Consider the following 16,123-nt stretch of genomic DNA (forward strand, 5'->3'; position numbering starts at 1 on the left):
AGTTCAAGGTAATCATTTTAAAGAACCCATAAATATTAAAATAGAGTGACATGGAGAAGAAACTGTTGAACTGTGATAAGCCTACAATGGAAATACTTTTGTTTCTTTGTGCTTTCTAATTTTTCAAGAAGAAATATAGATCACTTGCATAATAAAAAAGAGCAAGAACAAAACTGGGTAGGAAAACAAGCAAAAACATTTCTCAACTTGGTTTGCTGCCATAGATATGGTCCATGTGGTAACTAGATTCAGGGGATCCAAAATGGACTGATCTGAGACCCAGTGATCCACTCTAATGATACATTGATAAAGGAATTGGGTCAGTCTAGAGCTAAGTAATCCTTGTGGGTCTTAATGAATCTTCCTTTATGTGAACATTTATTAGTATCATAACTGCATCTAAGCAGGCCCTAATTTCGGATAGCAGACTAAGATTTGGAAATGAGGGCAGTAATAACTACATACAGTATATTTCCAAGACATGCCAGTCTCTTTTCAGCTTTTATTAAGCAGGCTGCCATCTTAATATTACGAGTATTGTGAAGGATGCTTCGATATTACAGACACCTTTTATTGTTATTGCATCTGGGTCCCTTGCACTTAGACTGAGATTCTGTTTTTGGAACTAGTCTCATTCTGGAACTGGTTGGCTATATTGGCTCTGTGATGATACCCCAAAGACTTTAATAATGAGAACCACTGGCACATACAAGAGTGAGGCTGGCACACGGAACCCAGATACCAGTGCTACAGATGAGGCTGTATGAAGAGTGTGATTTGTTCCCACACAATCATTTCAGTAAGTCTGGTGAAGTAAGATGCCCTTAAACAGTCAGGAGCACACCTAAAACTCTCCATGATGACACCAGAGCATCAAAGGAAGCTCTGGAGTGGTTCTGCCCACAGACAGGAACCCCAGGTCCATTTCCTGTTTCCTCATACATTGCATGTTCTTCATTTGGTGGGATTAGTCAAACAACCTCTAGGATTCACCGACTCTCCTTCACTTTTCAATTGATTTCAACTGACTCTCTGTGCTCTTATCTTGAGCCTTTAACTCTCAGTGATGAAACAACCCACAGTATAAAGAAATTTCCAATTTTCCTTTGTATATCTTTTACTATTTCTGACAAATATTAATCATTCAGGGTAAGTTCACCAAAATCATGGTGAATGTTGGACCAGGTAATTAGATAATTGTAATTTATCATCGGCATTAGTAAGCATTTACTGAATTCCTACCCTGAATGAGATATTGCACTTTACACTGGTGATTTAAAGACATGGTGGCATCAGATATCTTGGTGATTCACCTTGGTGGTCACTCTCATCCCTAATGTACAGGTCTACCTATGAACTCTGTGGCCTTGGTCAAGCCTCTTAACTTTTATGACCTTTAGTTCTTATCTATAAAGTAGGAATAATCTCACAGCCAAGGGGTTTTTGTTAGGACCAAATAAAACAATGTACATGAAAGAGCTTTGAAAACTATGCAAATAGGAGGTTACTGTTACTCTCATTAGACAGAGAAGAGCTGTCATACATAAATGACAATGAGTTAAAAAAATATATTGTCAAACTACGCTCATCTGTGAGCCAAAGATGAAAGGTCATTTAGAGGTCTCTACCAAGTGATGTTGTAACCTATAAGTGGTAGCTAATACATGTGCAAACTTGGTGAATGCTATGATGAAGGAAACACAATGCCTGGCACATAGTAGGAGCACCAGAACTGTTGGTGTAATTGAGCAGAATTGAGTCTTAAAGAATTAGTAGACATTAGGTTGGTAATTAGTGCAATGGATTCACATTCTAGGCAGATGGTGCTTTGGGCATCGAGGATATTTTAAGAAGTTTGGTGAGGTTAGGTCACAGCTGGATGAACTGGGAATGGATGAGAAATGAGCTGAAGGACATAAGGATCAGGTCATGAAAGGCACTGTGAGCTAAGAAGGAGTCTCTTTTTCCTTCTGAAGGCAATGGGAGGTGTTGGAAAGGTTTTAAATAAAAGAAAAATACGTTCAAGTTGGCCTTTTTGAATGATTGCTCTGGTGACAAGTGTAAGAGGGGTTGAGAGATAAGATTATCTTATAGTGATAAAGGCAAGAGTCAGAAGAAGCTGAACTGAGCCGTGGCAATAGGGGTGGAGACCAGGAGACAGACGGAAAAGGAATTCATTGAGCAGAATTGCTAGGACTTTTGGTGGCCTGCTGTGTGTGTGTGTGTGTGTGTGTGTGTGTGTGTGTGTGTGTGTGTGTCCATTTCCAAGTTTGACTTGGAGTTATATGACTCCCAGATCTCTGCTTTAGAAGGCTGGTAGATGGAGCCATGAACAAGGATAAAGCAAACAGAAGGAGAAAGTCCATCAAAAGGAGGATAAATCATTTTCATAATCTTCTGCTTTAAGAAAACAAAGCAATGTTTCATATACTTTAGAAAGATTTTCAATAAGCTGAAAACCTCTTTAGCTGTCATTGTCTTCCACTGACCATAGTTTAACTTATGGTATGGTGGTAGATAAGACAAATGGCTCAGAACCACTGGCTGCTTGGATTTAATTTCAAAGGGCAGAACAAGGAATGAGAGCCCAGAACTGTTTGTTAGTGACAAACTGATTCTGAACTCTTTCCAACCATAGATTTTTTTTTTGGTTAAACTCATCAACTATTGTCTTGCTACATTTGCCATTGAATAGATTATGTGTATATGGTTGATTTAGTGGAAAATTATTATTGAATCAGTTTTGGGAGTCATTTAAAACAGATAATAGTGATTGTCTTTTAAGTCTAGGCTATTCCTACCCGTGCATTTCCTGTTTGGAAGCCAGTCTCATAACTGCTTTTAATCATGAAATTCATTTTATTTGTGAAATACTGTAGTACAAGAAACATAGGATTTCAGTTTCTGGAGAAATAGTCCTTTTTTTTTCTACAATTAATGTGAGTTTCTTGAAGGCAAACATTATTTTCGTTTATTTTTTGAGTCCCAAGTCTTTAGAAGTTTCTGGCACATATGAAGTGCTTAGCAGATATTTGTGGAACATAAATTACTGAATTTAAAAGATGGCCTCTTGACTGTTTTTAAAGTAAGACATTTTAGAGTCAAATGTGTTCCATAATAAGCATAATCATAAGCAGGGCCTTTGCCCAGAATATTTTTAGAGAATTTCAGATCAGAAGAAAGCTGGAGAAATGACTTTATTTTGTCTCTCCCCACTCACTGGTGCAGAAGCATCAGCAGTTTTTTGCTTCTCTATAGTTAGATTCCTAGCTACTTTCCTTGCCCATTTATAAACGCATGGTCACTTGGACTTTTGGTTCTGTTGCTTGCTCCAAAGCATTTCTTATCAATCATAGCATGAAGCTGAAATTCGGGTCATCATGTGGCATAAAAAAATGTTTGCTAAGGGTCACTAAAAATATGGCGATTGTGATTCTAAATATTACGACTTTTTTCTGCTATCTTTAGCAAATTGCTCCTATCTTCCTTTTGAATTAGCAAATTATATAACACTAATTCATCCATCCTATTCCATGAACTTTAAGCAAAAGCATATTCTAAATGCCTAAACTTTCTAGAGCATGCAATTAAAGATACTACTGAAGAGCAGCAAAACTCTTTCTCAGCAGAACTCTACACAGGACCTGGCACATAGCTGGGCATTAGTAGTAGACTGTGGTAGTTCTGGGTTTTGTCTGCTAACTATCATTTCTCATATTCAGTCTTCTGCTTCTATGGAGACTTTCTCCTGCATTCCTGATGGTCCTAGGGGTTTGTCATCACCACAGAGAGGGATGAGTCTGTGACCCAGAATGGCCAATTCAAGTACCCCATTCCCAGGTAACAATACCTGGTTCTGAGATGGGCCTATGACTCAATGTCCTGGGGCTGACGGCTAGAGAATTGTCCGAGGAGAAGTCAGGCAGGATCTGCAGGGCTCTGATGACATCGTTGGAAAACCACATCCAACCAAGCCTGAGGTACACAACAGGATTTCCCAGTTAAGTAAAAGAGCAGAGTCATTTTTTTTAAAAATGAGTTTAAGTTGGATTTCTGTCACCAGCAACCAAAGGAGTCCTAATTAATATAATATTTCATCTCAGAAGTTAAAATCATCATGATATTAACCAGTCTGTCTTGAACCCCTTCTTTTATAAACATTTAAGGTTGCAATATGTGCTTATTTAAATGCTTACAATTTAAATGACATAGTAAGGTTCAAGACACACTTAGCTTAGAAGCTCATGTCAAACAATTCTTTATTTTTTATGGTACAAATTAAAAGTGACAGATCTGAAGCTGTTAAGAAATACACAAAGTGCAGCTTTACTGACCATACAGATATTGCTCTAGATTAAGTACAGTTTTGTCAGTTTTTTTTTTTTTTTTTTTTAATACGTTAAGCAACCTGTGCAGATAAATCAGCTTTGGTTTCAATGTCAGAGCAAGTAAGGAGCTTTTAAATATCCAGTTTGGCTTCTTGGTCACAAGTCCATCATATCAACTTCTCATCATGATAATTTTTTTCCAAGACAACCCAGTGTATTTCGCTGCCCTCCTCCTCGCTGCCTGCCCTAGGCATGGAGAAGCAGATGCTTTGTGGTGACTTGTCCGTGACCCTGTGACCTGTGTCAAGATCATCGCACAGAGGACACACAAAAAAATCACTTTCTTAACAACAAATTAACAAAGGTGCCTCACATAATTTCAAGTTGAAGACAAGCAAATCACATGACAAAAAGCTCATTACAAAATGTTCCCCAAACGGATTTTACAGTCAAACATGGAAATGAAAATCAATTTCCCTTATCGTTTTTTCTTTTTTTAAGCTTGGTCATTAACTGGGTACAAGTAGAGTGCTGAGGTAAAACACTGACGAACAGTTTGTATTTCTTTTTTCTTTTCTTAAAATAGGAACAGTTTAGTATTGCGAGATTGTCAGCAACATTTAGCCATATCTATACAATGTGCATATACCTACAAACATTGAGCTTTGGTCCAGCGTAGAGAAGTCGAGCAAAGGCATTTTACGATTTCTTTTTGGTTATAGCTTGAGTTCTTTGATACGCCTCTACTTGTGTGTGCATGTGTGTGTGTGTGTTTTCCTAGCTCCTTTTGCTATCTTATTCCCTTTTGTGTGTGTGTCTTTGCGTGTGTGTGTGTGTAACTGTGTGTTTACAACATAAAGAAACAAAAACCTTGCAACGCAATTTAAACTTAACTGTTCATGATGTTTTTGGTTGAAAAAAGAATAAAAGAAATCCACATACAAGTGCAAAATACAACACTTCTTTTTTTCAAGTAATGAAGAAAATGAAGATGGCAATAATTTAAAAATATTTGACAAATATATTGAAGTTTGAAATACAATCACATATGCTTGAAGTGGCTTTTATTCTTTCTTGGTGGCGACCTCAACCTTCAGTTCCTGGAATACGAGACACTGAAATGCTATTGGCATATGAATTTTTGTTTACAAGTAGAAATAAGAAATGTCATAACAAGATTAAACAATAGGTGTGGTCCCAAAGACTTATGAGTTACACATTATAATTTATTTTCCTAAGAATCTGTTCAGGCACCTTTTTATGCCTTGTAGCAAAAAATTTATCTGTAAAAAATTAATATAAGAAGCATTACAACAGCTTATAAATAATTTATAAAACAATATAAAATTATAAAACTATAAAAAAATCATTGCACATGAATGCTTTTATACTGTGTAATGAATATATTCCTTTTCTGTTCTGCTCTGGAAGATTACATATATTTTATATTTTCACTGCCCTAGTTATACCCTCCAATTACAGATCTCAAAACTGAGCAGGCCTTATGTAACCACTGCTGGCATATATTTAAACATTTAGCATCCGTCATATGTTATCTTGTTTACTTCTCTTCTTGGGAGCTTTTCCTGATGGAATTTGGAGCAGGTCCTAGGAGAATACAAAATCTGTTTTAATCAATAGATTGCTGGATTTCTGGGTTATTGGTATTTGGGTGGTTTTTAAGGTGGCAAATGGGTGTCATGACGTTGGCAATGATCAGGCTAGCTGTGACCCAGTTAACATCAGACTGGCGACATAGAAAAGTCTTTACAGGCGACTGGTTCCACTTTCAGGATTTCTTTTAGAGGTTCCTCGCTGGTAGTTCTCCTGATTGCTGCACCAATCTATCTGGGGTGGATAATTACACTGTAGCATTTATATCACCAGCAAAGGAGCCAAGAGAAGGGGGGAAAAACTCAAATCCCCATAGAGGAGGGAGTTTGTTAGGGGAAGAAGATGGCAATTCTAATCAGTTGGTCAACTTGAGGTGGGGTTTCTCATTTTTTCTTTCAGAGTTTACTTCTAGATAGGACATGAACATGACTATTTACATTTCAACAGCAGACAAATTGGATGGTTCTTTTTTTTGCTTGCCCTTTTTACCAAATACCTTCTGCCTATACTTGGGAGAAAACATCAACTGCAGGGCCCAAGGGCTAACCTGTACAGCCATGCCCGCACTTCAACATTTCCTTCTGGCCTTTTAGGTTATTCTGGCCCGCAGATCTTTTGGAGAAGTTATTTTTTAAAATGAGGTAATCCTCTAGTTCTAACACTGGAGGTATTCTAATGTGTTAGATAAGTCACTTCTCTCTTTTTTTTTCTTTTAGTGCAGACACTTCAGTACTAAAACTTTCTTTCTGTACAGAAACTACCCTCCCAACTCCAAGGGTTTATACTGGTCTGCCAACTTTCTGCTACATTTTTATATCTCACCAACAAATAACTCACCCCCCCCGAAAAGAGTCTGCCATTGCAACTGGAATGAAAGGGGTAGCAGAAAAGATGAGATGAGCAGGACCCAACGTGGCCTTCAGGATCCTGCCATCATACTTTCTTCTGGGCCCCGTTTCTATGTGTGTGTGTGTGTATGGGTGTGTACATGCTACGTGTGTATTTTGACTGAAATCTTGAGACATTTCTTTGGCTATCAGACTTCTAGAGAAATTGCTTTGCACAGAAGCATAAAATAGATGTAAGTATTGAACCAAATGTGCAGCTTATGTTTATATTACAAAATTAGTTTTGGTCAGCTCTCCATGTACGTGGCCAACAGACTGAGAAAAATCCCGAGCTCTGCTGTGGGTAGTGAGCACAAATTACGGCTTATGCCAGTGTTGACAGTTCATCGAGCAAAGCCCTCATTCGTTTGGAGTCTCTACTGCATTTCACTAGATCTGAGTGGAAAAGACACTTAGTTCCTCTCCCACGGCGGTGGCATTCCTGCAGACCCTGGAGGCCGCCCCACCGGAGAGATGGAGAAATGGAGGGAAAAAGAGAAATGCAAGCTCCATTTTTTTTTCTCAAACCCACATGTCATAGTGAAAAGAAAGCAACAAATGCTTTGGCACACAACCCCCGACCCCCAAACAGAAAAAAAGAACCCCTTCCTCCAAAAAAAAAAAAGAAAAAAAGCAATTGGCTTCAACCATGACACACAACAGATGGGAAAGATGGGAGAAAACAGGTTTTCGATTTTTCCAAGAAGTACAAATGATGTAAAAATTTGTAACGCAACTTTACACGCAGAGAAGAGTAGACTAACAATCGTATTTGCAATGCCAAGTTTCTGACTTTGGTAAATAGGTTTCATAGTGAATCAGCACTTAGGACCTGGGTGGACACAGTCCTTCCTCCAGGTGGCAGGCTTGCATTCACTTTTAACAGATAAAAGTTTTTTTTGTTTGTTTTTTTTGTTGTTGTTTTGCTTTTGTTTTTTTTTTGTGGGTTTTTTTTTGGTTTAGTTTTATTTTGTTTTTTTCCTTTTTCCTTAAAACGAGTTCACATTTTCATAATATACAGAAAAAAAGTATGTGGTTATTTATTTGGTTTGCTTTAAGTCCATTAAAAAACTGGCTTTGGGGAGTCGGTGGTGGGGAGGAATCTATTCTAGCGCACACACCTTCGGGTGGTGTGTTTCTCATTTAAAAATTTTCAAAAAAAAAATTGGGGGGTTGTCGTTTTGGAAAACCAACGGACTTATAAACCATTCTGTCCACTTGGTAGTTTTTCTTAGTCTTTTACTTACAAGGGTGATGACTGGGGCTCTTTTTACCCCCTCCCATTAATGTGTTGTTGTTGTTTTTCTTGCGGAACCCCGAGGGTGGCGTTTAGTTTCTGTGAATTTTGCTTTTGATGAACAGGGTGGGCGTCTCTTTTAGGAGTTTTCTTCCAGAGAGTCCGTCAGGGGCTCCAGAGGGACGGCTGTGGCCGGCTCATGCTGTTTTAAGCGTTTAATTGTGTTTTTCAGGGCTTGCCTCTTGTTGCAGAACCAAACTCTAACTACTTCCCGGTCATAGTTCAGCTTCTCGGCAATTTCGGTCATTTCCTGCCCCGAGGGGTGTGTGTTCTTCTCAAAGTGGGCATTGAGGGTCTCAAGGGCCTGGGGTGTGAAGGAGGTGCGCCGCTTGCGCTTTTTGGATGGTTCGCTCCCGATAAACTCGGTCAGGTTCTGCATACCTGCTCGATGGCGGGCCTCAGCCTCAGCCATCCACCGCTCAAGCACCGGCTTGATCTTCTGGGCACTTTTAGGGGTGATGTCCAGCTTTTCAAACCTGGCAGGATACAAAAGGCCAGGGTTCAGTTTGGCTGTCAGACTGCTAGCTATAGTGTTCTCTTGGGCTTCCTGTGGTAGGAAAAAGTGGCTTCTCAGGATGGTGTGTCTGGGGGGAGAATTGAGAAAGAACAGTCTTACACTGAGTCCTCTGCCAGGGTGGGCCTCCTGCCTGCCTGCCTGACTGACTGGCAGAGCGAACTCACTCCATGTTAACAGCCAGCTGCGAGGTAGCTGCCACTGAGCTGAAGCCAGTGCCCGCCCTCCTCCAGCATGCCTCATGCCACCACATGCAAAGCATTCCCCCCTCAACACTCCGACGACACAGACACACAGACGAGAGCATGAGGAGACGCATAGAGAACAGGAAGACACATGGGACGTCAAGGTAGGAAACCAAAACACAACTCAGATCGCCCCCATGCAAGCTGTGAGGTCTAAGCTTTCATTTCAGTTGTACCAGCACCATTTCCCCAATCAGAAATCGTAACGCAAAGATTAACCCAAAGAAGTGATGCCAAAGACAACTGCCATGTTTTTTCATTGAAAAGCATCTTTTATACTTTACATTTGGCTTTCTTTAAATCTCCCCCTCCCCCCGCCCCCCAATCAACTTAATTAAGAAAATGTTATAGCTGTTCTAACGTTCAAGGATGTGACAGGATGTTTCTTTTGTAACTCTCTCTCTCTTTTGATCACAATTGTCCCCACATGTAAGTGAACAGCAAGCTGTAAAATACAGCCCGTTGCTACTTTACTGTTCTGCTAAGAGCACTCCACTCCTGGCTGCACTAAGGTCACCTCAGGCCATCCAAACACCACCCAGTATAATGGTCTACTTTTGTACCTGGGCATCAAGCTGTGTTTAATGTGAGATATCTGCAAACTGTACCTGAATGATATCATTTTCTGTGAATGAGGTCTCGTATATATCAATTGTCATCAGCAATTCTGTGCTACATTGACTTTAAAAAAATACGAAGCATCTTGGACAAAATTATAGAGAGTGTTTTAAGAGGCCATCCTGAACCCAATTCACACTCACTCAATGTAATACAAAAAAAGCACTGATTTCTTTTCTGTTTGTTCATTCTAAATCTAAATTTACAACCATCCAGTAAGACAGGTTTGGATACAAAGAATTCCTCTTTCTTAAAGTGTTGAAAAACAGCCACGGGGCTGCAGATTGCACCTTATTACAATGGCCTGTTCTCACAGAGCTAAAATGAACCTGCTTTAGTTGGTCAGAATGTGTTTTATAAGGATGCTTGCAAAAGCCCCAGAAAAGCAAAGGTTTCCATTATTTGCCATAATCTTATTTTTGGCACCATAGTTTAGACAGTTTTTGTCGGGATAAGCAGCACAAATAGTATCAATTTCTAATGTGATTCCTTTTGCATCCCTTTTCACGTGTAGTTGAAGGAATTACTTATTTTAGAAAAAAAATCAGCTAGTACCAATAAGGAAGGAAGAAGTATATGTTGCTTTCAATGTAAATGGAACTAACCATTTCACGTCATTTAATGAGCTTGGCACTGGACGCAAGCTCTCCAAACGCTCTTGTTGCCATGCCAATTTGTTGTATACCACATTTTCTCATCATTCACCATTAAAGTTCCAAAGCTCAGACTCTTGGTGGCACCACAGGCTTTACAGCTCTGTAGCACTGAGGGACAAAGCTTGTGGAAGGGATGCCTAGTATACAAAGGTGTCTTTTCCTTGATGCCTCTGTTACAGAGATACTCCTCTAAGAAGTGCCTAAGTGTCACCGCAGCTAGCTAGGGAGAAGCGACGCGTGGTTGTGTGGGCTCAAATACCGAGTCCTTCCTAGCCTTTAAATTAACTGAAATTGATCCAATGTCAGATCTAGGTCTTTTCTAAAACTTTCCTTTCTTTTCTCGTTGGATTGCTCATAAGGCCACCTCACTGAAACAATGAAAGCTAGAGGAAGGCCCCAGAGTCAAGGCATTGAGCATGCTCTGTTACATAATGAATTCTCCAGGTCTCTGGTCATTTCAGCCATAGATTTTTGTGTGCGTGTGACTCTGCACCCCCTGGGGAAGACCTTAGAAAGCAACATATTTTATTGGGAATGCCCAAGAAAAACTACATGAATTAGTTAAAACATGAGCTAGCATTCAAACCAATAAAAGACCATCACATTTTAGAACTAAAAATCAGCCAAAGGGGAATTTAGCAACAATAGCCAATTGGCAACAACATAAAAACCTGTGGCTGCCTTTATCCCAAGGCTTCCAAGATGAAACGAAATTAGTGTTTCCCAACAGGGAGCAAAAGTATTCATATCAGCGATGGATGCCGCTTGTTAGCGTTGATGCTTCGGTACATGTTGTTTGGAATAACAGATACAAGCCTTGAAACAAATTTCCCAGCAGTGGTACCCTTGTATAGGCTGAATAAAGGTTATTTTCTGCAGGGAGGTATCTTATAAGAAAAAACAGTAGGGGAGGCCATAGAAGTGAGAGGATCCTATGGTGCTTTTTGTATTTAACAACAATCAATGGGTTTTATGGAAAATCATTGAGCAAAATGTGAGCTGCAAGCTACTACCCCATACTGATGTTATTTATAACCTTAGTCTTAAACTGCAGGAAAAGTACACTTCCGTCCTTTGGGGAATACATTAAAAGTATAAAGAGCAGATAAAAAGACAGCATTTCATGGATCACCAAGAACAAAATCCACTTAAATGAGTTTCGAGTTGGTTTCTTGGCTTTTCCTGATGGAAGAGGACTCATAAGGCATTGCCCAAGAGGAAAACGCTCTTACCAAAGTGCCTTTGTTACCTCATGCATAAACATGGGATTAGTGCAACACACACACGCATGCAAGGGGTCTGCTGTTGAGGACTTAACCCAGGTCAACTTGGACACAACCAAGGCGGGATTTGGTCATTTATTTAATTTCGGGGGTGGGGGTGGGGAAAGGGTGAGTTTAGGCCAGATTCTCACCCCCCTTTCCTGAGCCATTTAAAGCGGCTGCTTCTTTGTAAAATATGCTTTTAAAGCAGAGTCTGGGAAGGCAAGTTTAAAAATTCTTTCAAGGTAACGAGATGGTTAATCTTCTTTTTAATATGTTTCTTCTTGGAAAATCATGACAGCCATCCATGGGCAGACACAGTGGGAGCGTTAACACGAATTAGAGCCAGCAGCTTTATAAGGCTGGCTCAGGGCGTCTGCAGACAGGAAACTGGCTCTCTGCCAGGCAGGAGTCTGGGTCCAGAGGTAGCCCCCCCAGCTCTCCCCCTGGCCTGGGGTAGGATGTTTCCAATGAGTTCACCTTGGAAGTCCTTTGTGAGTTGACAGGAGTTATCGAGCAAAGACCCCAGATCTTTTGATTTGCATCACCTAGCATCCATTCCAACACATGGCTACCCCAAACTTGGATCCCACGCTCCGCCCCTCCAGCTGTGCCCACCCCGAGAAGAAAAGCCGAGCCACGAGGACAAACGAGGCCCGGGCCGGCCGGGAGAGGAGACAGCATGCGGGCGCGGGTTACCTGCAGATGGCAGACTGGCTGTACGCGGGCCCCTCTGTGGCACTCAGAGCCTGCCCCACCTGAGTCTGGGTCAGGCCAAGCGACAGGCGCCGGATTTTAAAAGCTTTGGCAAATTCTCGAATCTCCTCCAGATTAACCCCATCCACCTCACCCGCTGCCGTTTGAGGATCTGTGGAGATGTTTTTAAAAATAGGATCGATACGTCAACACACATCCGAGTCACATCTGTTTATTGTGGTTTGTGAGAAAGGGGCTCGGTGACAGCAGAGCGGCGGAGAGAACCATGGAGAATGTTCTCTTTACCTCCCTGGGGGAGGCGCCCCAACCCCCTTCCTCAACTGGCTCCACCTCGTCAAATCATCCTTTGGGATGTTTCATCCCAAATGAAACCACAGCTCAACTCGCACTGCTGCTTTCACGACACAGGAGGATGTTTCTCGGGGTTTGGCAAATCATAGCCAGTGTGGGAGGGTCTTGCTTTGGGGCATGCGAGGCCCTTTCACCCATAAATATGTTAAAATATTGTGCAAAAAAATATGAAAATGGGAGGGTTTCCATTGGAAATGGCTTCACTGGAATATTTAGTGCTAAAAAATGCCCCTGCAAAAAGTAATATTTGGTGTTTTTTCCTTCACTTGATCCCCAATCAGCCAGGCTAATGGGCACCAATATTGCTTAATTTCTTGTGTTTACATAAGCGCCTCAGAAAAGCATGCCTAGGAAGCTGGGAGAATAATATTCTTTTCCGCCCTCATAGTGGTTTACTGACACTGACGGCTTTGTCTCCTGAAAGGGCACATAATAAAAAATGCCTACCACAGGAAGGCTCCTTTGGTGCCAGATAACGTGGTCAATTTAGGACTTATCAAGGGAAATGACACAACAGCTGGAGAATGAAACTTTCCCCCCCTAGGCTACTGATCCCTGGATAAATGAAAGCACACACCAAGCCAGAGACAGCGTGGGACGGGAATGGCAGAGATTTCAAAGTGCTGCTCAGTGCTGCCTGTCGTGAAGCCATTCTCCCCACAAGCTGACACTATTGTTCTTCTCTTCTTTCCTTGGTCTTCGGTGAAAAGTTTTTCTTTTCCTCTTTCTGCACAATAACCCATCCATTTCAGTAAATTCAAGTACTTGTCCAAGGACTGTGGCAGGCCCTACAGCTCTTCTGGATTCAGGGCTACAGAAAGCCCTGTGATCATGAAACGCACTGAACATTTGCATCCCAAGTGCCAGTTTTCCAAGGAGTCTTTAAATAAGGACATTAATATTTGTGGGGGGCTTGGAGCCTCCTGTATAGATTTTCATTATGGGAGAGGGATCCCCTCCTGCCTGAGGAAAATTGACCCTGTCCACAGAATCAGCAATTATCGGGGTATATTGTCCCTTATTCTTCAGTTTAAAAAAAGTCCTGTATAATTTTTTATGTCATTGGTCATCATTTCCTTGGTGGAAAGATTAAAACATGGTACGGCTACTGCAATCAGTCATTTATAAGTAATTTTTTTTCCATGACTCTGGGGAGCCTTAAACTGTAAGGAGAGAGGGGACATGAGAAATAGATGAAATAGTCCCAAACTGTATGGAGTTTACAGTTCACAGGGGGTCAGGGACCAGTAGCGATGTATAAGGAAATTAGAGGAAAATACTGGACAGAGCATATAATCAAGAAGTAATGGTGTGATGCCCACACCAGAATTTGCAGAGAACACAGAGGTGACGGGTGGTGGAGGTTTTGGGGTCTTACCCAGTGAGCAGCTTTAGGAGAACGAGGGGTTGTACTTTGGTCAGTGGGAACAACATGCAGACTGGCCAAAAGGCAGGGAGGTGCGAAGCTTTTTTTGCTGGGAAGGGGGACTATTTCAGTGTGTCATGTTGACAATCTGCACGCATGGGCAGGGTGAGGGGTGAGGACTATAAAACTGGTCTGACTGATAAGATTAATTAAAACCCTGTTTTTGCTCCCCAAATTTCCCCCAGGGGGCTGGCAAAAAATTTGGTAAACAAATACTCGTTTGGGTTGGACCCCTGGAGCCTGCTCTCTGGGCCTTATATCCCCCAGTACATTCGCCTGACACAGCTTCAAGTGTTCTCTGGAGATCCTAGGAGGTCGCATGTGCTCACTTAGCAGCCTTGAGCCCCTTCTTGCCTTTCTTCATTTTACATTCCTCCAGCGAAGCTGCAAACACACAGCCTGCAAATAAAATCCAGCTTTCCTAGTGTCAAAAATATTCTTCTGGAATTATTTGCCAATATTTAAACATTGAGAGATTTATAATGAAAAAAAAATCTACATTTCCCACCTCTTTTTGGCATTCTGGAAGATCTGGTCTCACCTGGCCTACACGTGCACACTGGAGCGAGCGGTCGGCTGGGGCAGAGGAGGGGCTGTCTCTCCAGAGCCTCCTCGTTCTCATCTCCAGACCTCAGGCCTGCCGTCTGCTGAGCCGGGAGGGTCTTAAGTATGGGACCCCTGTATTTAGATCATGCATTCTTAAAGTGCTGACATAATAACCCTCAAAGGGACAAAATTTGGTTCTTGGTGGTGGTGTGTGGGGTGTGTGCGTGCAAAAAAAGTCTTATATATATTACAATAACTTGTGGTTCTGCAAAGTGCCACCATAGATAAACAGATAGTATATCTGGGCTCTCAACATTTCATGGGGGATGAAGGGATGATTAGGAATAAATAGTCTAAAAAGGCTCCTGGAGGGGATAGGGGTGATCACAGAAATACTAGCTGAGAAACACTGGTTTCGAGGCATGAAGGACGTGGTTACAGAATGATACAGTGAGACAGGGCTGGCCTCTCTCCAAGGAGAGGGAGGAAGGGGCTGACAACCTTACAGGAATGGACCCCAGAAAGTTCAAAACAGAGGGTTAACTGATGGAAGAGGGAGCTATTCCTCTTTTCACGATTGTGGTTTTCTTACTTTGGTGGGTGTAAGAATCACCTGGTGGGGACCAGGAACATGCACTTTTAACAAGTGGCACAGGCAATTCTGATGCAGGGGACCCTGGGGCCTTCTTTCCAAAATGCTTGTCTAGGGTGGTTCTGACATGACCAAGTCTGGGTGTGGCATCTTCTGTGTGGCATTGTCTTCTCTCGACCCTTTAACAAAATTATTCACCAGGTGCCACTGCACAGCTGCTCTCCCACCTGTATAAGACTGATGGGACCAGACTGACCCAATGAGGAAGGGCTCCTGAGTAAACACGCCCCATAGTTGTGCTTTCCCCATCTCCACTCCAGCCCTATACAGCAGGTGGCAAACATCTTGTGAGCAGGGCACTGGGCTTGCCAGTGTGGTCTGGGGTTGGGGGGAGAGTTTTTCTCTGAACAAAGCTAAGTAGTCCTTGTGGGAAGTAAATTTGTGTCTTGGTTTAGATTAGCCCCATCTCTAGAATCAACTGAATTAACCAGCACGTGAGGGGCCAGTCTTTAATCTGGAAGGATTTCCCTGATCTTTTCCAGTCCCAGAGCCGGTGTTGCCATTAGATTTAGCAGTGCAACAAAGGGCAGGTTTATGCTTGGGCTGGGATTCTATGTAAATCAGTTATTTCCCTTTCCCTGCTGCCTTATTGTCTATACCTCCTCAATAGTTCCTCGAGACTAGGAGCTAAATCTGTATGTGTGATCGTGCAGGCTGCTTTTTGCCAGAACACGAGCAACCGGAGTTAAAAAAAAACAGAAAACAACAAAATCCTGTGGGCTTCAGCCCCAATGCATTGAGAACTGTTAGGTGGAGTAGCAGTCATTTCCTCTAGAGCTCAGAGTGATGGAAGCCTAGGCCAGTGTATTCCATAAGGCTCCCACCCCTCAAAGAAACATCCATTACACCAGGGAGCTGGATTCCTTCTTCCTCCTCTCACATACTTTTTATTCTTGTCTTCTTCCTGGTTCCATTTGTAAGGGGGGATAGAATAGGAATTTTGGGGAAGTTTAAATGTGATGATGGTCTACTGGACAAAGGCCCAGGAAGGGGAACTAAGCATCTCTCTC

General features: G+C 41.9%; 1 protein-coding gene across 1 annotated transcript in view; it reads right to left on the reverse strand.

The window, feature by feature from the left end:
• Positions 1-8,002: 8,002 nt before the first annotated feature.
• POU6F2 (POU class 6 homeobox 2) overlaps positions 8,003-16,123 on the reverse strand; it is a 506,010-nt gene continuing 497,889 nt past the window's right edge. The window contains exons 9-10 of the mRNA XM_077162553.1: positions 12,121-12,289; positions 8,003-8,710 (exon numbers count right to left, since the gene is read on the reverse strand). Coding sequence (XP_077018668.1) covers positions 8,206-8,710; positions 12,121-12,289 — 674 coding nt within the window. The 3' untranslated portion in view covers positions 8,003-8,205. The remainder of the gene's footprint in view (positions 8,711-12,120; positions 12,290-16,123) is intronic.

This window comes from Tamandua tetradactyla, chromosome 1, assembly GCF_023851605.1.
Source record: "Tamandua tetradactyla isolate mTamTet1 chromosome 1, mTamTet1.pri, whole genome shotgun sequence".
NCBI lineage: Eukaryota > Metazoa > Chordata > Mammalia > Pilosa > Myrmecophagidae > Tamandua > Tamandua tetradactyla.